Source organism: Geotrypetes seraphini, chromosome 5, assembly GCF_902459505.1.
Source record: "Geotrypetes seraphini chromosome 5, aGeoSer1.1, whole genome shotgun sequence".
In the NCBI taxonomy this organism is placed as follows: domain Eukaryota; kingdom Metazoa; phylum Chordata; class Amphibia; order Gymnophiona; family Dermophiidae; genus Geotrypetes; species Geotrypetes seraphini.
Window position 1 is genome coordinate 31,152,739 of NC_047088.1, and position 24,816 is coordinate 31,177,554.

Below are 24,816 nucleotides of genomic sequence, written 5' to 3' on the forward strand. Positions count from 1 at the left end.
TGCGAGTTTTGTCACTATCCCTGTCCCTGCCCCTGCCCCATTCCTTTAAGCTCTGCCTTAACCATGCAAACCTTGAACACTTATGATTTTAAAGTGTTTGAGGCTTGTAGATTAGGACAGAGCTTGCAGAAATGGGGCAGGGACAGGAAAAGAACTTGCCAGGATGTGACAGTAAATGAGTTCCCGCAGGGACAGGGAAAAATTTGTCCCCATGTCATTCTCTAACACTTCCAACTTTCTCTTTAGCCTTTTATAAAGGTTAACTCAAATCACAAGAATCTTATTCTCTCTGCTGCAGTCACAAAGCATGTGTATTCCATGGGTGTCACATCAATTGCTCACCGACAATGGCGCACTGACTCCTGCACGCAGATGTTGGCGTGACATTGACCTGCGCGCTTTAGTTACAGAACCATTCTATGGACACAGGTAGAATTGCATCCCACATCAGTATAACTCTTTATTTCACACTGAGATTTTTGGGCCCAAAAATGGGGGTCTCAACTTATATTTGGGTCATCACCCACCCGCCCCTTCTCAGATTTGTTGCAGGCCTCCGTGGGGCCTGTTGTATGGCCTGGTAGGGTTGGCCGAGACAGGAGGGATCCCTCCTGTCCCACCATATCATACGGCAGGCCCAGTGGAGGCCTGAAAGACATTGGGAGAGAGGGTAAAGGGCAGGGAGGAGAGCTGGGTGCAGAGCCCAACAGGGAGTGAGGAGGGGGCAGGGCACAGATCCTGGCAGGGCACATGAATATTACCTCCCCCCCCATCTTATATTTGAGAGAACCTTTCTCCTCCTTTTTTGAGGGGTGGGGAAGGGTACCTCATCTTATACCCAGATCGACTTATAATCGAGTATATAAGATAAATATGTCCATTAGTGTGTCAAGCTTCTCTATAAGTCTGTCTTTCTTATCAAGTTTTCCTGTGCCCACAGAAACTTTGCTGGCTTCTTCCCACATGGATTTTAACTTTGCTTTAATCCTATCATGGCTATTTATAACAGGACCACTGAATTTTTTATTTGCTTTTTACCACTGAGCAAGTACCCAGTTGTTAGGACATTGACCTGTTTATCAATGCTGTAGTGTCTTCTGTCTTGATCCGTAGTTCAGCCGAATCCCACCAAATGATTAACACCCACCCCCACCCCCACTCCTTTTACAAAACTGCAAACGCGTTTTTTAGTGCAGGCCAGCGTGCTGAATGCTCTGCGCTGCTCCCAACGCTCCTAGGAACTCTGAATGTCGGGAGCAAAGCATTCAGCGTGCCGGCCTACGCTAAAAACTGCTATCATGGTTTTGTAAAAGGGGGATGAGGGGGGAGTAAATGAGTCCAAATTTTGCAATCTTTTTCTTTTGGACATTTTCAATATTAGCATCATCATAGAGATAATCTATGTTGAAAACCTGTGAATGAGAAAATGATACTATCTTAGTGTCAATATGGGTACAAGTAAGATAAATTGATAAATGAGGCACACATAAAAACTATTATCAGAGCACTTAAACATTTCAGTAATTTGTGAATTTTTGCATAATTTCCTAGAAATTCCAGATAGGTAAATAACATTACAAAAAAATTTAAAGCTAATTGTTGATTTTCTACATTAAAAAATTGCACCATTTTTTCACTAGTGCTTTTTAAAATTATGATATCTCTAAAACAGACATGCCCTAGTAATACATTCCACCATGAGAATTGAGATTGGAGGCAAATGTTAAAGCATTTAAAACAATGTTGAAAACTTTTTATTTTTGTGAAGCATTTGGGGAAAATTCAACATTGCCAGACTTACCCCCTCTTCTACAAAACCATGCTAGTGGTTTTTAGCACAGAGAGCTGCGCTGCTCCCAAAGCTCATTGAGTTCCTATGAGCGTCGGGAGCAGCGCAGGCCATTCAGCGTGGCTCTCTGCGCTAAAAACTGCTAGCGCGGTTTCATAGAAGAGGGGGTGAGTGCATATATATTAGTGGAAATGGGTCTTTTAATAGAGTTACTGTGATACAGAATTGATATAAGAATTTTACTTGATTGGTGTAATTTGTAAGGTATAAATGAAGGTGTGCATATATGTGTTTTCTACTCAGATCTGTCCTATTTAATATGGAGTTTCTTTCTTTTATGTATTTTTAATTGTAAACTGCTTAGACCTGTCATAAGAACAAGTGGCATAACAAGTTTTAATAAAACAAAACAAAAAAACCCATAATACATTCTCTTTTCATCCAGAAGTTAGTCCGACTCAGAATTTAAACTTCTAACCAAAGAGTTTACTTAAACTTGGATTCATCAGGCAAAAATCTGGCACATAACTTTTACAGGCAGAAGTAGAAAAACTGCCTTTTACTTAGCCTCTGTGGAACAGAATGAGATTCATTTGGGGGGGGGGCACACAATCTCGGTAGAGGTCCTTGGCTAAAGTCCTTTCACAGCTTTTCTTTGACCCTCTCCTCAAGAAGGAAGCTGTTCTGTAAGTCATAGTTAGCTAGGGGTTTCTGAGCCTTTTATGTTAGTCTTTCTGTAGATGATTCTGGGGGTTTCCTCTGGTCTCTTCCAGTTCCTTCAGGTTCAATCTTCCAGGGACGATTGTGGTATTTACTTGTTTCCCTACTCCAGCTATCACTTATGATCTGTACAGCAGCTTTATGTGCTCTTAATTGCTCTCCACTACTTCTTGCCCCAGGTGCAGAGCTGTATCAAACAAAGCTCCATTTCCTTTTACTGAAAGGGTGCAGTGGACAGGGAAGCAAGAGCCAAGATAAGAAAACAGCCCCTTCGGTAGTTAGAGTATCCAAGGAGTAACTCTTATCGCTCTCATTCCAGGCAGAAGGCCATCCCTTGGTAGAGCTGCTAGAAGTCTCTGCAGGATCCCAAGGGAACAAATCTTTGGTGTCTCTACATGCACATACCCTAAGGAGACTGATATGCACTCAGAAAAGCCAATCACTGTACATTTTAACAAAGCTACATGCCTTTCATGCATTTCAGTCATGTACGGTAATTACCAGGAACACCAATATGTGGGACAGGAGCGATGTGAGGACAGATAATGAGGTTAGTACTCATGACAGTGGGGAATGTTTTTAAAACAAAGCTATAACCCAGCAGGTAAAAATAAGACGTACTTTCATCTTCTATTACAGGGTGTGTATAAGAACACTTGGGTCAAGGTGCTTTTCTAGATAAGATACAGAGCAGAGAACATACCTCACTCCTCCCCCCCATGTCCTCCAGCACAAAAAACAAGTAGAACGCATACGCAGGTAACACTGCTCTACTTTAAATTACGTGGGTTTTGAATTGCCCATAAATAAAACTTCTTTACATATACTGTATGTGGGATTTTGATACTTGACCTTGGATTAAGGAAAGAACATTTGGGACCAGGTGTACTGAAGAGTTTTCTCCATTTTTCATCTATGAGGGGAAAAAAAAGCTCAGTGCTTCTGAATGTCAGTGTGGTAACAGTATTGATTCATTTTTGTATCCTGGGCACTAATATTGTATATGCTTATGTTGCACGTATACATTTTTTAAGCAATAGCATATACATACATGTGTGCATGCTTACATGCCAGCATTCTGCCAAAGTGCTATTCTGTAGCCTAGTGTTTAGAACCCCTGCCTCAACACTCTGAGGTTGTAAGTTCAATCACCACAACGCTCCTTGTGACCCTGGGCAAGTCACTTAGCCCTCTGTTGCCCCAGGGACTATATATAGATTGAAAGCCAACAGGACAGATGAGGAGAAATACTTAGAGTACCTGAATGTAAACCGCTTTGAATAGAAGTGGTATATAAGAAATGTAAATAATAACTTAGTATGCATTTTCAAGGATCATGAGCAGTAGAGAGTGAAACAGGAACAAAAATTCATCCCCGCTCAAAGCAGACACATGATATTATGCAATTTTATGGCCTAGGGGGCATTGGAAATAAACATTTTAAGCCTATAATATATAGCTACTCTGAATAAAATTAAGATACTGGATGTTTAATGCACCTTAAAAAGAATACTGTTCTCCCCACCACTCTTTAAAATAAAATGGGATAGTACTTCTGTTACTGATTTGTTTTATGCACTCCATGGAATTATGTATTTAAAAAATCAAAACAATGTACAGAAAAACATATTGAACAGAATAATATTTGCAGTATTCTGGAAATATATGAGGACATTTTAATATGTAGTTTGCCAGTCTAGTATCTTCCTATTGCTATGTAAACAGTAATATTTTGGCAGCACTAACCAAAAATCCTGAGGTTACTATTCTTGGTAGATTGCCAAAGGGCCAAGCTTCAGCTCTGCTAGCCTTTAGTAAGGAGCCGAGTTACCAAAGATTAGGTACATTATCTATATTAAGTTAATATAGATAATATGTGCTACCTGTATTCTCAATGACAGGCATTACATTACATTAGTAAAGATGAATCAATCAGCATAAAAAAGTCTTACAAGGGTAGTGCATTAGTAGTACTGAATACAGAAATCCACTATTGTGAAATCAATAAGCAATTATCAGATGTTAATACGTATCATGTATTTGTAATGGGTATAACTAATAGGCAGACTGGATGGACCGTTCAGGTCTTTATCAGATGTCATTTACTATGTTACTAAGTATTATCTGTATCTAATAGAGCTGTAGGCCAAGAACCTGGGATGCCACTGTTGCTCCTTGAAATCTTGGACAAGTCACTCAACCAGCCATTGAATCAGCTACAAAACTTAAATTATAAGCCCTCAAGGATGATGAAAATACCTACTGTACCTGAATGAAACTGCCTTAAACTATTACTGAGAAAGGTGTGATTTAAATCCAAAATCCAGTATCAGGCATACTGTGAAGTAACACAGAACACTACAACTGTCACACAGGACCTGAAGAGCAATTCTACTGTACCATAATAGCAGTAACATTCACAAATCACATAACAAGGACCTACCTAGGAAAGTACAGCACAAAACACAACAATGCATATTAAAACATCAACAAACCTTGGAAAACTAAAGAAGCCAGATTAGTACAGATCCATCCTGCACAGATAATGCTACAGAAAACCATGCCTCAAATTCATATGCGCAGCAGCACAGAACATTGTTGAGCATGATTTACTCCTTGAGAAACTGGATTTTAGGGCTCTGCTTTGTTTATCTTCCCCATCACACAGTGTATGTGCTGGTGGATCTTCTTCCACTGTTAGTCCACTGTCAGTCAATGTATCTCAGCGCTCTATCTACCTATTCCATTGATGCTCTAATCTCCTCCCATGGACTTCAGCATCATCGTTATTTTAAGTCCTTAATTTATCCTGTCTACATGTCCTCCCCTTTGTTTTTAACATTCTAAAATGTGTGGAGGACCATAATTGAAAGGAACGTCTAAGTCTGTTTTCGTCTAAGTCGAAAGCCGTCCAAAGTATAAAAAACAGTGTAGGACACATTTTCGAAAAATACGTCCAAAAAATATTTGCTTTCAAAAATTGTCTATCTATATGTCCAGCCGCCTGATCATCCAGATCACTAAATCGTCCATCTTTATACCACATTTTCGTCCAAATTTTTGTCCACATCCACAACGCCTAGAAACAGACCTTTTGGAAGTGGGAGGGGTCTGCAAAGTGATGGACAGGACACCTAAACAGTGGGCTACCTTACAGGGCACTGCTGTGAATTTCACAAAAAGGGTGCCACGTAATCATCTAACTACAGCTCCCTTATAGGTAATGGTGAGCCCCCCCAAACCACCTCTAGAATCTCTTAGACCCACCTATCTACCACCCCAATAACCCTTATGGCTGCAGGAGCCACTTATAGGGCAGTACAAAAGGGTTTTGGGGGAGGTTTAGGGGAATGCACATGTTTCACCATCAATGCAGTCATTACAGTGGCTTATGGGCATGGGTCCTCCTCTCCATGGGTCCCTAACCCACCCCCAAAATCACTTAAGACACCTCTGTGTAGCACGACTAGGTTTTCCTATGCCAGGCTGCCAGATGCTGATGTTCTGGAGGCAGAATTTAAAAGTTGTGATTATGATTTTTGTGGGGGTGAGAGTGATCATTGGAGTAGTGTTTGGGGGTCTGTACTATGTGTTTGCAGTGCTTATCTGGCCACTTTAGGTTGGTTTTGTGACTTAGACTATGTTTTAAATGCTCTGTATCTTATCTAGAAAAGCACCTTGACCCAAGTGTTCTTATACATAAAGTCACAACGTCCAGGTTTCGTCTATGCTGTGTTATAAAACGTTTGGTTATACATGCAGTACGACTAAGTCTAAGCCGGCCCACATCACGCCAAATTCCCACCCTCGACACTCCCCCTGAAGCACCCTGTTTAGCTCTGGTCATTCAGCAAAACTGTGAAGACCTAGGTCTTTTATAAATACATCCAAAACCCAGTTTTATTATCGGCACTTGGACATATTTTGACAATGTTCGTCCAAGTGCTGACTTAGGCCGTTTTTTGGACGTTTTTCACTTTCGATTATGAGCCCCTTAGAATTCATGATAGACGTTTCAACAAATTTTAATAAAACTTGGAAACTTGATGACTTCCATATCTATCTCTCCACATCAAAAATTTCAGCAGGAATCCAGGCCTAAGTCTCGGCCTGACATTTCTGCCTGGATGTCTCACTGCTATGTGAAAATGAATATGGCCAAGACTGAGCTTCTTATCTTTTCCCCTAAACCCACCTTGACTCTTCCCCCATTCTCTTCTCTATTTTTGTGAGGAACACTCATCAGCTTATAATATTGGGGTCATCTATGACTCTTCTCTTTTTCGGCACATACCCAACAGACTGTTAAAACTTGTTTCTTTCTGTATCATCCAAATTTGTACTTTCCTTTCTAACACACTACCAAAACCCTTATCATCTCATGCTTAGACTACATACTGCAACTTGGTTCTCACAGGTCTTCCACTAAGCCATCTATCTCCCCTTCAATCTGTTAGAAATTCTGCCAGTGTTCCTATGCTCATATTAATCCTCCCCTCAAGTCAAGTCATTGGCTCTCTATCTGTTACCACATACAGTTCAAACTTGTCTTATTTACTTGCAAATGCATTCGTTCTGCAGTTCATCAGTATCTCTCCACTCTTATCTTTCCCTATACCACTCCTCTCTGTTCATTAAGTAAGTCTCTCTTATCTGTACCCTTCTCCTCCACTGTGAACTCCAGACTTTGTTCCTTTTATCTTGCTGCACTACATGCTTGGAATAGACTTTCTGAGTCAGTACATCAAGCTTCATCCTTGGCAATATTCAAATCTAGGCTGAAAGCCCAGCTTTTTGCAGCTGCTTTTAACTCATAATGCCTAGTCACCTGTTCAGTACCCATGCCATTTTAATAATTCTCACAATAAGTAATTTCCTAATCTCTTATTTGTCCTGTTTATCTGTCTCAAATAGATTGTAAGCTCTTTTGAGCAGGGACTGTAATATACATGTTTAGTGTACAGTGTTACTCTTTTGGGATCTTGCCAGGCACTTGTGACCTGAATTGGCCACTGTTGGAAACAGGATACTGGGCTTGATGGGCCTTTGCTCTGTCCCAGTATGGTACCTCTTAGAAACATAGCAACATTATGTCAGATAAAGGCCAAATGGCCCATCTAGTCTGTCCCATCTACAATAACCATTATCTCTTTCTCTCTCCGAGAGATCCCGCATGCCTATTCCAGGCCCTCTTGAATTCAGACAGTTTCTGTTTCCACCTCTTCCGGGAGACTGTTCCACAAAAAAGTATTTCCTCTGATTACTCCGGAGCCTATTACCTCTTAACTTCATCCTATGCTCTCTCATTGCAAAGCTTCCTTTCAAATGAAAGAGACTCAACTTAAGCGCATTTACATTACATAGGTATTTAAACGTCTCTATCATATCTCCCCTCTCCCGCCTTTCCTCTAAAGTATACAGCTTGAGATCTTTTTGTCTGTCCCCATATGCCTTATAATGAAGACCATGCACCATTTTAGTAGCCTTCCTCTTGACCGACTCCATCCTTTTTATATCTTTTTGAAGGTGCGGCCTCCAGAATTGTACACAATATTCTAAATGAGGTCTTTTATCTTATGTATTTCTAGTAGTGCTATAGAAATTGGTGTTGATAATTTTATTTAGTTAGTTAGTTTTATAGCCTGTCCTCCCCAGGAGCCCAGAATGGGTTACAAGGATATGTACACAGTAATTTTCAGAATAAAAAAAAACAAACTAGCTACAGGATCAGTAACAAGTTACAGAAGAGTGAGAAGGGTTTCCATAACCTACATGCTATGGGGAAGCTAAGAACACACAAGTTATAGTGAATGTACAAGCTACAGGAACAGTACGTAAGTGTTACAGAAAACTAAGACAATTTTTTATATTATGACACACATTCTATGGGGGTGGAAACCCCTGTGCTTTAATTAAACTAAGAAAATATAAACTGTATAGAGTCTCTATAAGTAGTCACTAAATTAGGCAAATATAAACCATATAGAGTCTCAGAATGGTATCTGCATGGCTGTAATCGATAAGAGCACAGTATTGAAGTATAATGTGGAGATACAGCCCAGGAATTCAGATAGAAGTCCTACCTTCTCCAATACAGCAATTAAATAAGGTCCAACGCACTCTGTCAGATACTTAGTTGGCATCCAGTGCAATTGCTACACCTGTCAAGCATTTTTTTGCCCTTTGTTGAAATCTGTGAATAAGTGGAAGAAGAAGCCTGAAGCATCTCTACAGTAGTTTCATATCAACACTAATCAAGACAATGGGACAGTATGTCTCTGCCTGCTCCATATTCTCTTGTTTCTTTGGCAACAAGAACTACACCATGGCTTGGACAACTCCCCAAATGGACAAAGGCATCCTGCAAGAGAGGACCTAGCCCTGCCTCTAGAATTCCAGCAGATATCTTGATAGCCCTGTGTCTCCATCAGTGAAAAAGGTTTGCATAACTCCCAATGGGCATCTGACAACCTAGGGATTGTATCCAAGATAAAAAGAAAAATTACTGACACTCCACTTCTGCTGGTTCTCCAATATACAAATACAAATAAAACTGTCACACAACCTGCTCTATTGGTACACCGTCAAATGCGTGCATGCCAAATGTGCGCTAACAATTGCGCCCTGTCAAATGCATGCAGCACCAACTCGGTAACCCATCAAATGTGCGCACGGCAAGTGCGCCCCGCCATACATTCACCTATTTGTTGCAGATATTATTTTCAAGGAATGAGGGCAGGGTACCGATGAGTCCCGATGAACCTGCCCAATCCTGAGGGTTGGACGTCATCCAGCCCAAAATTATTAGCGAGAACAGTATCTAAACAAAGGGCCATGAATCAAGGATAGGGTTATCTAGTTTAGATTGGCCTGGGCGGTCATTGCACTCTCACGTATTTGATATGGAAGTCATAATATCACAGCGTGTCAAAGAGAACTGGGTTCATGAAGGATATCGATATCATTGTGACGAAGTAATGCTGATGAATCATCGTCCTGGAGGTGCGTGCATCGCAACTGAGTAGGCAGAAAAAAAGGCTCTCAGATGGATCATCTATGGAGATAACAGCACATATCCATGCACCTGATAATGCCAAAATAGTAGCTGAAAAAATTATGGCAGACATACGCCAATGAGCTGTGAACACTGTTGAAAAGCCCCAACAGATTATTCTCGGAAAAAAGGCCTCAAGTTTAGAAGCAGCTAAATTATTGCTTTAATACACATCGATGCAGCGAACTTTCCAGAGAAAAAGAAAACGAGGAAATGTATCAATAGGAAATCCGCGATCGGTGCAAGAAATCCAAATTCCAGAGCAGCTCAATGTAACAATGCATGGGAAAAATTTTCTGTTGTGGGATTCTGGAGAAAACGATTAAAAATGCATTTTTGTTTTCAGTACTCAAGCTACTCAAGCTGGTTCATGGATGAGGACATTCAAAGTAGCACCTGAATTGTTCGTACAGCTGTTTACGATACATGCCTTTGTAGATAATCATGCACTGCCCATGGCATACATTCTCTTAAACAGCATTTTAGTAGCTTTCCTCTGGGCAGACTCCACGCTTTTTATATCTTTTTGAAGATGCGGTCTCCAAAATTGTACACAATATCCTAAGTGAGGTCTCACCAGAGACTTATACAGGAGCATCAATACCTCCTTTTTCCCACTGGCCATACCTCTTCCTAAGCATCCTAGCATCCTTCTAGCTTTCGCCATCACCTTTTCAACCTGTTTGGCCACCTTAAGATCATCACATACATCACACCTAGGTCCCACTCTTCTGCCATGCACATAAGTTCTTAAACCCCCCCCCCCTAAAGTGTACTGTTCCTTTGGGTTTTTGCAGCCCAAATCCATGACCTTGCATTTCTTAGCATTAAATTCTAGCTGCCAAATTTCAGACCATTCTTCAAACTTCACTAGGTCTTTCTTCATGTTATTCACACCATCCAGGTTGTCTTTTCTATTGCAGATTTTTGTATCATCTACCTGACAGCAATATCATTTATAAAAATGTTAAAAAGAACAGGCCCAAGAACAGAACCATGAGGCACACCACTGGTAACATCCCTTTCCTCTGTCGTCTTCCACTCAACCAGTTTCTGACCCAGCCCGTCACTTTGGAGCCCATCCCGAGGGCACTCAGTTTATTTATTAGACATCTGTGTGGAACACTGTCAAAAGCTTTGCTAAAATCTAAATACACCACATCTATTGCACTCCGTCTATCCAATTCTCTGGTCACCCAGTCAAAGAAATTGATCAGATTTGTCTGACAAGATCTTCCTCTAGTGAATCCACATTGCCTCTGGTCCTGTAATCCACAGGATTTCAGAAACTTCACCATTCTCTGTTTTAAAAATGTTTCCATTAATTTGCTTACCACGGAAGTCAGACTTACCGGCCTGTAATTCCCTACTTCTTCCTTACTTCCACTGCTCTTCTCCAGTCCTCCGGTATCACTCCCAACTCTAGAGAAGCATTGAAAAGCTCAGTCAGTGGAGCAACTAGAACTTCCCAAAGTTCCTTCAACACCCTTGGATGTACACCATCCGGCCCCATCACTTTGTCTGCCTTTAATTTAGCTTGCTCCTCACGAACACAACCCTCTGAAAATCGATCAGTGTCTACCACTCCTGCATCCCTATTCGTGTTTGTCTTATGTGGTCCCCACATCTGATGCTTCAACCGTAAACACTGAACATAAATATCTGTTAAGTAATTCAGCCTTTTCTTTATCAGCTTCTACATATTTTTCCCCTTCACTTTTGAGTCTCACAATGCCACTTTTGCATATCTTCCTATCACTGTTATATCTAAAAAGTCTTGTCACCCCTTTTTACCATGTCAGCTATTTTTTCTCCCATTTGTTATTTTTGCTTTCCCAACTACATGACCAGGCTCTCTTAACTTTTCCAGATATTTTTGCCTGTGTTCTCTTTTTTTGTGATCTTTTGTAGTTTATGAAAGTGAATCTCTTATTCCTTACCTTCTCAGCTACTACTTTTGAGAACCAAAGTGACCTTTTTTTCCTCTTACTTACTTGCCTCACAAAAAGGTTTATCGCCCTTACAATAACTCCTCTCAATTTTGCCCACTGCATTTCTACTCCTTCCAGACGTTTCCATCAAGACAATTCCTTGATGAAATCCCCTAACCGAAAAGTTAGTATTTTTTAAAGTCTAGAACCTATACTTTTGAATGAGTCCTCTCTATACCCGTCTTACTATTAAACGGTACCATGCAGTGATCACTGGATGGCAGATGATCACCCACTGTAACATCAGAAACACTTTCCCTATTTGTAAGCACTAAACCCAGTATGACCCCATCCTGTGTGAGTTCCATTACCAACTGCTGGAACAGTTCTCCTTGTAGAGAATCCAGGATCTCCCTACTTCTAGAAGACCCTGCAATAGGGATACCCCAATCAACATCCGGCATATTAAAATCACTAATACTTCCCCTTTATTAGATATATTCTGAATGTCTACTATTAACTCTGTCTACTTCTTCCATCTGTGAAGGAGGCCTGTATATCACACCAGTGTAAATATATTTACCATTCCCTCTTTCCAAATTGATCCACAGTGCCTCTTCCTTGTCCTGCAGATCCTGCAATTGTATGGCTTTAATATGATCTTTAACATATAATGCTACTCCCCCTCCTTTTCTTCCTACCCTGTCTTTCCTGAACAGATTATAGCCTAGCATAACTACATCCCAGCCATAGTTCTCTGTGAACTATGTCTCCGTGATCACAATATCCAACTCATCTTCTTCCATCACAGCTTCTAGATCCATAATCTTGTTTCCCATACTATGAGCATTAGTATATACTGCTTTCTAGACATTTCCCCCTCTTCCCATCCGTGTAGAGGTATTCAGTGATTTACTTACCCACAAGCTTATATTCACCCGGGGGCTTTGATCACCCTGCCCCATCACTTCTAGTTTAAAGCCCTCTTCAGTAGATTAGCCAGCCTGCCGCCAAAGACACTTTTTTAAGGTGGTTCTGACTCTATGAAAGAGTGTCCTTAAGGGGCTGCATCCTATAGACTCCCTCATATCCAAGTAGAGCTTAAACCTGTTATTATCAACCTTTTTCATCTCATGATACACTTACAAGGTGCAAAAATTGTCAAGACACATCATGGAGAGTACAGCAGTTGTCAGAGCCAAAATTCAGCAGTGCCATCTGTTGAAGTGTTGCATAACTGACTCCTGCCCAATCTTCATGGCTTAAATAAGTAGGAGCTTTTCCTGCCCACAGAAACCATGCTGAATATTGGCCCTTCATTAATTAGAGCAGGATTTTGCCAAGTTTTAACCAGGTCTTATCATATTTGTAATTTTCCATAATTTCTGCAGTTTATTTTAAAGCATCACGTGCCAGATTTTCATGAATCAGGGATAAATATAGACAAAGTACTAGAGCAGAATGTAACTCAGATTTGGGGGTATGAAAATATGGGGAATTACAGTAAAGGGAGTGTAAATTGAAGAAATGATATATTAGTTCCACATGGTGGAATCTTGGCATTGTATTTGTTAAGACAATGTTTCTTTGGTTTATTTTTCTTATATACTTTTATGTGAAATTAAAAAGAAAGTAAAACAAAGTGCAAGAAGCCTGCATGTCTGTCTGTATCCTTAGTTTCTAAGTAGTTAGGGTGGGGTTGTCGGAGGCATGGGGGGGAGGGAGTTGTGTGGTGGCAGGAGAGCGTGGGCATCTCTCCCGCTGCTGAGGGGGGGTTGGGCATCTCTTCCACTGCTGGGGGTTGTGTTGGTTGGCAGCGGGAGAGATTATGATTACATGTCTTACCGATAGTTCAGCCCTGAAATTAATATACTGTATTTATAACATTGATGCCATAAATACAGCTTTTCTTTACAATAGCAGGGATGTATACGTGTATTATACGCGTGTTGTGAGCACTTGTGTTGAAGGTGTGTCTTATGTGTGCCCGTTAACAGCATAAAATATAGAAGAGAAAGCAGTGAAAAGATGGGGCCAATGAGAGAAGGCTAAAATTTTCATTTTTCTTGATTAAAATATGTAGAAGCTGAGCCAGAACTTTATACATTTATCCCCTGCATTTGCGTAGTCTGCTGCAACCTCTATGCCTCCTCTACACAGCCTTGATGGTCACATGTATATGAGGTCAGTGTTGCATTGGTTGCTACTTGTTTTACGGCAAAAAACAACAGACCCCCCACCCAACATCAATCCACACTATCATACTCACCAAAATACTCCCCAAAAAAACAACCGGAAAAGAAAAAAAAAAAATGTAAAACTGTTCTGTAAACGCTGCCTGTTCACATTTCCTTTCCAAAAGCTTCCAACAGCTCCAAAAGAAGGAAAATCTCTAACAGCCGTGTTAAAAAGTGCTTTGTGGCTAAAGCCTTTGATGCACGTCAATGACGTACGCATATAATGCGCTAAATAATCCATGCCTATGACTGATGTAGCAAGTCTGGTGCATGCATATAGTGTCGCTATATAAACTGGACTATTCTGCGCATGTGTGAGAGTCACTCTCACAGCAATCGATCAGATGGAATCGAATGGAGATTACGGTGAATCTCCACACAAATCATTTGAATGCAAACTTGTTTGAGCATCGATCGCCATTTCGGAATCGGCAAAAAAAAAATTGCCCCACAGTGATCCACAGTCTTACAACCATGTTTAGTGCATCTAGGCCAGAGTCGCCTCGCCTCACTCAACCTGCCCTTAGCCTTCTCCTCTCTCCTCTTGTTAGCGATTTGGAGGGTGGTTGCAGTTAACCAGTTCCTACCACGTACTGGCTTCTAGTATGGCACATGCTTTTGAGCAGTTTTAGTGATGTTTCCTTTGATCTCTGCTTACAATTTGTCTGTCCCCCTCCTTCCTGCCTGAGCAGGTTGAACCTGTTACACTTCTCCCCCTCTGTATTTGAGGTTTTAGCAATCGCGGTTTCGATTACTTGTGCTTGCTGGCTCCTCCCCCAAATTAAATCAGTTTGCACAGAGAAATTGCTGATTCTAAGCGTTTACAGAGAAAATAGCTGATTCCCAGCACTTTCTTCACCGTGTTTTGCCTCTCCTTCAGGAAAAGGCCATATCTCCCACCATGTTATTTGCGGTTTCACCATATTCACGATGGTTTTTAATAGAAAACAGCGAATAACATATGAAAAAGTTATTTGCGGTTTTTCTGTATTCGCGGGTCTGTTAATCCCCTATCACAGCGAATATGGAGGGAGTATACTTCAATTGCATGTAACACAATATAATAGCAGATTTCTAGACTGCATAACCATTAGTTCAATGCAGTTAACAAAAGATTATGCTATGAGAAAATACAGAAATAATGTGATGTGAATAGATTTAGCTAGCCATAAATTTGGAGAAAAGATAAGCCTTCAGAAGTTTTCTGTAATGCTTATAAGATATAGATCTAATCAACAATGGACGGAAATCTTTGTCATAAGAAGCAGCCTTATAAGAAAGACAATGCCCATGATGTCTTTTACTTTTGCAGCCCTTTGCTGAAGGGAACATAAATAGGGCATGAGATTTTCTACTCCTCTCATGTGTCATAATAACAAATCTATCAACAAGCTATGAAGGAGCAGCACCAAAAGCTACTTTATAATATAAGCATCCCAACTTGAAAATCACCCGGGTCTCCACTGGGAGCCAATGCAACTCAGGATAATAAGGAGTGACATGATCGTACTTCTTCAGGCCTGGATGCTTGATCTTGCATAATCTAACCCTGACTTGGGCTACAAGGAGTTGGTGATCAGATCCACAGTGTGTACCTGGTAGTATTCTTGCAAAGATAATTGATACCTTCCATTTTTGCTAGCAGATGATACAGTCAATTTGGTTGCGATGCTGCCCATTTTGGGATGTCCAGGTGTAGAGGCACCACTTTGGTTGCGTGAAGACAGTATTGGTGATTCTAAGCTTGTTCTCTTGGCAGAACTGTACAAGACGGTCCCCAGCTTCATTCCTCTCCCCTAGGCTATGCCTGCAAACCACTCCTACATCCTCTCCTTCTCCAACTTCGGCACTGAAGTCACCCATAATGTAGATGATGTCCTTTTTTGGAGCTCTATTGAGTGCACTTTGGCCCTGGGCATAGAAGTCCTCAATGTCCTGCTCTGACGCGTCTGCTGTTGGTGCATAGACTTGGATGATGGCCACATTCGGAGGTTTTTACTGTGAATTATTTTCCTAACTTTGTCAGACCTCAATGATATATCATATCAATTATCACAGGGGTAGGGAAACACAAGCCTGTTGGGTTTTTAACATTTCCACAATGAATATGCACAAGATTGTTTTGCATAGGGTTACCAGACATCCGGGAAAACCTGGACATGTCCTCTTTTTAGAGGACTGTCTGGGTGCCTAAAAGGACTTTCCAAAATCCGGTAGTTTGTCCAGGTTTTGGAAAGCCCTGCTCTCCCGGCAGTGTCTGGAGGGCCTCTGAGCATGTGCAGATGATGTCACATGCATCCGTGCATGCTCAGAGACCCTCCAGATACGGCTTTGTGGGGGGCAGAGAGGGGGCTGGAGGCAGAACATTGTGTGGTTAGGGGTGGGGCAGGGCCATGTGTCCAGGTTTCTCCAGATAAAAATTTGGTAACCCTAGTTTTGTGTCCAATGGAAGCAGTATATGCATATCAATCTCATAAGGATTGTGTGATCATTGGAATATTTACCTCTACCATAACTTTGTAAAAGCCAGTGTAGAACTAATGGTGGGAAAATAAAAAAATAAACTACCGCTCTAGTTTAAATAAGGCAGCTTATTGGTTGGAATGCACATTACACAATCAAAAATTGTTCAGTCACCAAGGCACTATGAGGAGTGAAATCTTAATGCACCTCACTGAGTCTTATGTTAAAGATTAACTCATGTTATCTGCAAAAGGATCTGTGTTATTCATATAGGCCCTGCTGCAGATAACTTACACTAATCTTTAGTTTAACCCCCCTCCTCCTCCCCCCAAACCCCCCCCAAAAAAACAAACAAACAAACAAAAAAACCCTATCTTATTCCACCTGCACTGCCTTCTTGAAGGAGTCTGGGACTGGTTTTCCAACTAAGTTTTCTCTTTAATAAAATGCTGAATTATGTTTAGCTGCAGACCTAACTTATCTCATGTTCTAGCCTGCCTGCACTGGGTGTTTTAGCTTGGGCATTCTAGCTTCTTATGGCTATCTCAGCATACCATATTGTATTCCGCCCTCCTGGACATGTAACAGAAAGACTGCAGGGCTTAGATAAGTGACCTGCTAGTGTGAGCTTAGGACCAATGATCGTTAAAGAAAAGTAACACCTGAAAAGTTTTTTTCTAGAATTCAGTTGTACAGCCAGAAGAGTGTATAAATATCTCTGAAACTTCCTGGTTTCGGGACTTCTGAAGCCAGCTTGGGGCTCAGGGGTCCGCATATGCTGAATAAACACCTGTGCTTTCTTCAAGTCTCTAAGTTTTGTGGCTGCCCAAAGTGACCTTTCATTCTCACTCAAATGCTAAAATTCTCCCTCGAATCAAAACAACGAGAAACAAATTCAAAGACGTCCATATACACCATTTGGGTTGGGGTTTTTTTTTTTTAATTCAAATGAAAATATAAAAGGCTCACTTCCTCGAACGGCGATCACCAACTCACACAAGATCCTGTCAGAGCGATTGCGCGCGACACACACGCTTTCTGCCCATTTCCCTACTCCTCTAGCAGGTGACCGGGTTAGAGCCCCGCCCTGCATGACCGCGCTTCCTGGTCTGGGAGGGGGAGTGCCAGCGACACCTGCCGAGGTACGAAGGGGCAGGGCTGAGGGCGAGAGGGTGTGTGAGCGCGCGCCTCCCAGTTTCGCTCAGATTAACGGCCGCACCCGAGCTCGGACGCACGACGTTCTCTCCTCGACGCCCCGGCAGCGGGACAAGGCAGATGGAGGGGCGGCGGCGGCTGCTGCCGTGGCTCGTGCTGAACGTCGTCGTGGTCGTCGTCCTGTTGCGCGCGGCCGCGACGGACGCCGTGTGGCTCGCCAACCTGAACATTACGTTCGTCCGGGGCAACCGCAGCGATTCGCGCGAGGACGAGCTGGGCGTCTTCGGGCAGGACTCGCCGCTGGAGATGGCGGCCGGCGTGCTGGTGCCCGCCGACCTGGAGGGCGAGGGCCACTTCGGCTGCGACCCGCGCACCAACTTCAGCGTGCCGCGGGGCTTCGAGGACGCCTGGCTCGCGCTCGTCCAGCGGGGGCCCCGCGGGGGCTGCACCTTCACCCAGAAGATCCTGAACGCCCTCTGGAACGGCGCCGGCGGGGTGGTCATTTACAACTACGCCGGGGACAGCCAGGTTATCCAGATGTCTCACCCGGGTAAGAAAGGCCGGCCCCCCTGCCTTGAAAATGGGTCTTGGGTTTCTTTTCATCTTGAAACTTTATTGGTTTATGAAAACAATACAGTCCGCAAAGGTATAAAGTACAGTCATATAAAATGCCAATATAAAAAGTCTTATGCAACAGAGCTATTGCTGTAATGTAGGATATATTGATGACTATTTCCTGACATTTTTCTAAAGTAGACCAAACTTTTAATACATTGAAGGATGTTCCCAGCTGATCAGCCTTGGAAACTTTGAAGTTAATCTTCTTTCATCGGATAAACTCTTTTTTAGGGTAACTTTTTTAGGGTAATGACTTCTGTACAAAATGGATGAAACGATTTGTATTCGAGTCTATGGATTCCACAGCTCTTAAGTTAGCAAAAACAGTTAAACTAGTTTAGCTTCTCCAGTTTCGTTATAAACTCCAGTTGATATGCTCTTTTTCTTTGCTATCCTGCTTACGGTAAGGGGTAAAACACGGATCTCAAGCGCACGTTCTTAAAAATTTGTTTTTTCTTCAGTTTTTGACAGCTGCGGTTTCAGATTTCATGTCCGAGGGGTCCCCGTTTTACCTCCTCTTTCCACCGCTGCAGCTGTTCCCGTTTCTGACCCCACGGACAGGAAAATTTATTTTTGTTTGGTTCAACCCGGTCTTGAGCCCAGATCCCCAGGCTCTCAAACAGCTACCCTAACGTCTAAGCTATTTCCTTAGTTTATAAAGTTTAAAAGTTTGGGCACTTTTAATCTCAACATAGATTGTGGTTTCTTCCCTTCTGTTGTTTGTGAAGATCCATCAATTAAATGGTCCAAAGAAGATCCCTAAAGTAAAGAGCAGCCTACTCATTTCAAATGATTTTACTTTTTCTGAAGAAAAGTGCAGGATCTCAACTGCACTTCCTTAAACATTTGCTTCCCTTGTTTTTGACAGCTGCTGCTTCTCATTACCCTTTAGCTCTGATGGACCTCAGTGCTCCTCCCCCACCCCGACCCTGCGGATCTACTTTGACTGACAAAATAGAAATAAAATTATTTTTTTCTATCTTCCACGGCCATATCCAACATTTCTTTCCCAGACTTCTCTCTCCCTGCCTTGTGCCCTAGGTTAGGGGTAGGCAATTCCGGTCATGGAGAACCATAGGCAGGTCAGGTTTTCAGGATATCCACAATGAATATGTATGAGATGGATCTGCATGCACTGCCTCCTTGAGATGCAAATTGTGCATATTTATTGTGGATATCCTGAAAACCTGACTTGCCTGTGGCTCTCGAGGCCCGGAATTGCCTATCCCTGCCCTAGGTCAAACCTCTCTATTCCCCTTCATGCAGCATCTTGCCCTTCCTTCCCTCCATTATGATGTGCAACATTTTTCTCTCTCCCCATATACCATTTCTTCCTGCCCTCTATATGTCCAATGTTTCTCCCTCCTCTTCCTCTTATCTTTTCTACCTTTTCTCTCCTCCACCCCAACAATTCTTCCTTTCCCCCTATGTGCAGCATCTTTCCTCCCACCCATTCCCCAGTGTAGCAGCACCCCACTGTGAGACCTGACATACCCTTGAAGCCTCCGAAAGCAGCAGTGGCAGTGGATGGTAAGCAGTGGAATCGCTTTGAACGAGCTAGTCGCGGCCTGCCCCACTAGGGCTTCCCTCTGCTTTGTCATCAGTTAAGAACAATAATGCTGCTTTAGGATGTCTGAGGTATGTCGGGTATCACCAGGTGTGTGGGGGGGAATAGTGTGTGTGTGGGGGTGTTAGTCAATGAATCAATGAGCCCAATTTTCTTGGACAACGAATTGATTCAATGATGTTTATTGAGCAGCACTAGATTTTTGATCTTGAATTATTTTTGCTGTTATTTTTATTTCTTTTTGAAGTGTACCTTGGAATTGTATTATATATTGTTATTTTAATCAGGTACTTTAGCTAGATTGTGAGCCTTTGAGACAGATAGGGAAGTTTTTCTCAAGTACCTAATTTCATTTTAGTTTGTAAACTGCTTTGAACTACTGCATTAAGTGGGATATGTTGAACTAAGTCCAAGTTCATTTAAAATTTCAAAGCGATGTACATTAAAAATGGGGTAGACAAACAATTTATTGGGGAAATGCTGAATACTTCAAACGAGAGGAAAGAATAGGGAACTATTACAATCGATATTGGAAAGAAAATGAGTAAGGAAAAAACAGAAGGGGAGTTAATTGATTGTTGCTTGCCTGCTTTGGATATCACAATGGGAAGGGTTATGTGTCAAGTTAGGATGAACACATTGTATTATAAGTATGGCAAATTGTAGCTAGTTTGATCATAAGTTATATATATTAACCTGTTCTGAGTTTGTCAGGGAGAACGGGATATAAAACAAAATAGTGGCATCCATCTCATTGTGGTCTTTAGAATTTGGGGGTCTGAAAGTTGAGAGTAAATGGCCAGTCAAGCACATTTTATGCTCTTCTAAAGTGTGTTGTACAGTAGTATATCTACTATTTATAATTTTTATAGCACTGAAAGGCGTATGCAGCGCTGAATATTTAATATTCAATAAATGGTCCCTTTTAGGAGAGCTTATAATCTAATTTGGACAGACAAGACCTTTCAGGATAGGGGAGTTTCTAGCAGAAGGAATGATGCCTTGGGTATCTTTCTTATTAATATGGTTCTCGATGCTTATCCCACACCTTAAATTACTCCACTGATTTTTTTTTTTTCCCCCTGCATATCTTGAGTTTTCCCTCTTTGCCTCATACAGTACCATAATTTTTTCCATGATACCGTTTTTCCTTTGTGAGATGCTTGATTCTTGTGCCTTGTTTCATTCTCTGAGGAATTTGAATGTTTTTTATTTTAACCTCTGATCACAGGTCTCTATGCTTTGGCTCCAGGGCTATGTTACAAACCTCTCCAAAAAGTTAAGAGTTCAATAAAATTGTGCCGTGATTGTTTATGCTGGCCACACTTCAAATATCTAACTGGTGGAACTAATTAGATTTACTCACAATTGTCCTTGGAAATATGCTATGGTACATACCTGGAGTTCTATAAGGGTACGCTGACTTTTTGACAAACCTGTTTGCTGCCATAATAAATATGGTAGCAGTTGCCTAGAACACATTACTCTTAAAAATTATAGTATATCAGGTTGCCTATTAAATTATTTGGTACTAGTATTTAAGCCTGTTACATTAACAGGTGCTAGATTAGATGTATGTATCTTTCTTTCTTTCTCTCTCTATCCTCGGCTGTCCAGCACACCTCTTCCCTGCTCCCCCTGTCTAGAAGTAGCCCTTCTCCCCCCTGTCCAGCAGCACCTCTTCCCTGCTCCCCCTGTCCGGCTTCCTAGTCTGTTCGTGTCTGCCCTCCTCTAAGCAGCCTGCCAAGGTTCGCGGTTGGCTCTAGTGAACCTTGCAGGCTGCACTGCACGTCGGTAGCACGTTCCTCTGATGCAATACCGTGTGTCAAGAGGAAACGTGCTACGGAGGTGCAAAGCGGCCTGCGAGGTTCGCTACAGCCGGCCGTGAACCTCAGCAGGCTGCTTTGAAAAGGAGCAACAGCGGCGGCAGTGGTTGGTGAGTGAGGGCGGGAGAGAGGGGAGTTGCCGGCATGTTCCCTACCTCCGTGTTCGAAAATGGAATTCGACACAGAGGAACACAGCATGTTGTCGAGGAACACAGCATGTTGTCAAGGAACATGCTATCCTAAGTGCACATGCGTGCTTAGGATTTTATTATAGAGGATTGTAGGTGACAATCAGGGGACTCCTTCTTGGGTGGTGGTCCTGGGAGTACATGCTTGCACAAGTAGGGTTACAGGTTAGGTTTTTATCTGTATCCTTCTGTCTCCCCCTCCCCCCGAGCAAAGCTGTCTGACCCCAGTACCCACCTCCCCTCCAAATGTCTCTCCATGGCCCTCTTCTGTCTTCCCCCCCAGAGCAAAGCTGTCTGTCCCCAGCACACCTCCATGGCCCCTTCTGTCTTCCCCCCCGAGCAAAGCTGTTTGCCCCAAGCACACCCCTCCCCCCAAAGCAGCCCCCCTTTCCCTCTCCCGCTGACTCTCTCTCTGGCCCCCTTTCTCTGTCTGTCTTTCTGTCTCTGTGTCTTTCTTTCTTTCTGTCTCCCTCCCTCCCGCTGTCTGTCTGTCATTTTTCCCCATTTCCCTGTGCAGCAGCATTTCCAGCCCACTTCCCTATGCAGCAGCAACAGCATTTCCCTCCTATCCCCCCCTTTCCTGTGCAGAAGCAGTAGCAGCATTTTCCCCCACCCCCTTTCCCTTCTCTTACCTTCTCTTCCCTGCTCTGTTTGGCCCCTCCCCCTTCTTTTACTGCCGTTGTCCTGCTCGATCTGGCCTGCTCCTGACCCTCCCACCGCCGACAAACCTCGGGGCTCCAGCCGCGTAGGCAGCACTATAAACACGCTGCTTCGCGGCCTTCTACTGCCATAGCTTGAGGCACCCAGAAGTGCGCAGACATCGCCGTGATGACATCAGACATATGTGTGACATCGTGTTGACGTCTGCACAAGTGCAGAGGCCCTCCAAATGGGCTCTGAAATGCCAGTAGGGGGGTGACAGCAGGGAAGAGGGCTGGAAAGGAAAGGCACTGGTGCCAGCTGATTGCCTACAGCAGTGTTTCTCAACTACTTCAAGCTAAGTACCCCCTAAGTCAAGGCTGCCCAAGTCCGGTCCTCGAGATCTACTGGCAGGCCAGGTTTTCAGCATATCCACAATGAATATGCATGAGAGATTGCCTGCACTGCCTTCTTGGTATGCATATCTCTCTCATCCATGTTCATTGTGGATATCTTGAAAACCTGTCCTGTCAGTAGATCTGGACTTGGGCAGCCCTACCCTAAGTCTAACAAATATCAATTGAGTACCCCAAGCGCTGCCCCTGATCCCATCCCCTTTACTAATTGTAATGCAATTTTTTCTATTCATTTTTCATTTAAACACAATATACACAAGATATAAATTCTCAAAACTGACACATTTCAATCACTATATTGAAAATAAAATCATTTTACCTACCGGCAATTCTCTGCAGGCTGCTGTAATTAGCTTTAAAGGTGAGACCAGAAAACCAGGGGGAAAGCTGAAGGACGCTAGAGAGAAGGGGGAAACATGCAGGCCTTCAACGAATTGGGCAGCGCTGGCACTGTACTGAGTAGGGAAGTCACCTGGCAGGCGCCTCTCTTCCTCCTCAGTGTGCCACTTGGAATCTCAAGAGGCACACTATTGTGCCTTGGCACAGTGTGAGATACACTGGTGTAATGGATTCCATAATGGAACCACTCTCTGTGGCACTTTGTCAAAGACCTCCATTATAGCAACTGTTATAGAAACAGGAAGGTGGATTGCACTTCTATTATACCCTTGCATTTCTGACTGACTGCTCATGGTACTTGCCCCTAGTTTCCCTCTTCTGTAAAGGTAATGAGCAAGTTCTAACTAGGGATGGAAGCTCAGGTGTGCAGGAAGCTGAGTCAGGTTATAAACACCTACAAATTAACGAGATAAAAGGTTACTGTAGGAATCTCATAGCTGCCCTAAAGTATCTGTATTTGAAGAACAGGTATGGTATGATCTCTGCTGTCATTATTTAGAATCCAAGCATTACAGTAGGTAAATCTAAGATCCCTCTAAACCTGCTAGATCCCTAAAAAGGTTCAAAGCTGCTTACATTAATTGATGAAAAGCTAAAACAAATAGTAAAACTTAGCAAAGCTTCAAACCTGATAAAAATATTTTTCAAATAAGTTTTCAAGTGTCTTCTAAATAAGTGACCCTTTCAGATCTGAACAAATTGAAAAATGAAAGAAGTTTTCTAATAATCTTTTTCTTGATTGAACCTTTACGTGAACACAGAATAGACTTACTGGGTCAGACCAATGGTCCATCAAGCTCAGTAGCCCGTTCTCACGGTGGCCAATCCAGGGCACTAGTACCTGGCCAAAACCCAAGGAGTAGCAATATTCAGGGCAAGCGGTAGCTTCCCCCATTTCTTTCTCAATAACAGACTATGGACTTTTCCTCCAGGAAACTGTCCAAACCTTTCTTAGAATCAACTACGCTACCTGCTCTTACCACAACCTCTGGCAATGCATTCCAGAGCTTAACTATTCTCCGAATGAAAAAATAGTTCTTCCTATTGGTTTTAAAAGTATTTCCCTGTAACTTTGAGTGTCCCCTTAATCTTTGTAATTTTTGATGGAAGATTTTGTAGACTTCAATCATATCTCCCCTCAGTCATCTCTTTTCCAAGATGAAGAGCCCTAACCTTTTTTTAATCTTTCCTCAAACAAGAGGAATTCCATAACCTTTATCATCTTGGTTGTCTTCTTTCAACCTTATCAATTGCCATTATATTTTGAGATAAGGAGATCAGAATTTAAAGCAGTACTTCAGATGAGGTCGCACTATGGAGTGATACAGGGACATTATAACATTCTTAGTCTTATTAATCATCTCTTTTTTAATAATTCCTACCATTCTGTTTGCATTTTTGGCTGCCACTGCACATTGGGCGGAGGATTTCATCATATTGTCTACGATGCCACCTAGATTATTTTCTTGGTCGCTAACCCCCAAGGTTGAACTTAGCATCCGATAACTGTGATTCGGGTTATTCTTCCCAATGTTCATCACTTAGCATTTGTCCACATAAAATTTCATCTGTTACTTGGATGCCCAGTCTTCCAATTTCCTAAAGTCTGCCTGTAATTTTTCACAATCCGCATGCGTTTTAAAAAACTTTTAACATTTTAGTGTCATCTGTAAATTTAATCACGCTCATCATTCCAATTTCCAGATCATTTATAAATAAATTAAATAACACCAGTCTCATCACAGACCCCTGTGGCACTCTACTGTTTACTCTCCTCTGTTGAGAAACATGACCATTTAACCCAATTCCTAATC

The 24,816-nt window shown here is 42.3% G+C and overlaps 1 protein-coding gene and 1 long non-coding RNA gene across 3 annotated transcripts in view; one reads left to right on the plus strand and one right to left on the minus strand.

Annotated features, from left to right (window-relative positions):
• Window positions 1–966: 966 nt before the first annotated feature.
• Window positions 967–17,254, minus strand: LOC117361063. The gene is made up of 2 exons (XR_004539586.1): window positions 17,164–17,254; window positions 967–1,412 (listed from the first exon to the last, which is right to left on the minus strand). It is a non-coding gene; the product is annotated as an uncharacterized LOC117361063 (long non-coding RNA).
• A 69-nt stretch (window positions 17,255–17,323) lies between these two features.
• Window positions 17,324–24,816, plus strand: part of RNF128 (ring finger protein 128) — an 86,061-nt gene continuing 78,568 nt past the window's right edge. For both annotated transcript variants that reach the window (XM_033945883.1, XM_033945882.1), the window contains exon 1: window positions 17,324–17,899. In XM_033945883.1, coding sequence (XP_033801774.1) covers window positions 17,470–17,899 — 430 coding nt within the window. In that variant the 5' untranslated portion in view covers window positions 17,324–17,469. The remainder of the gene's footprint in view (window positions 17,900–24,816) is intronic.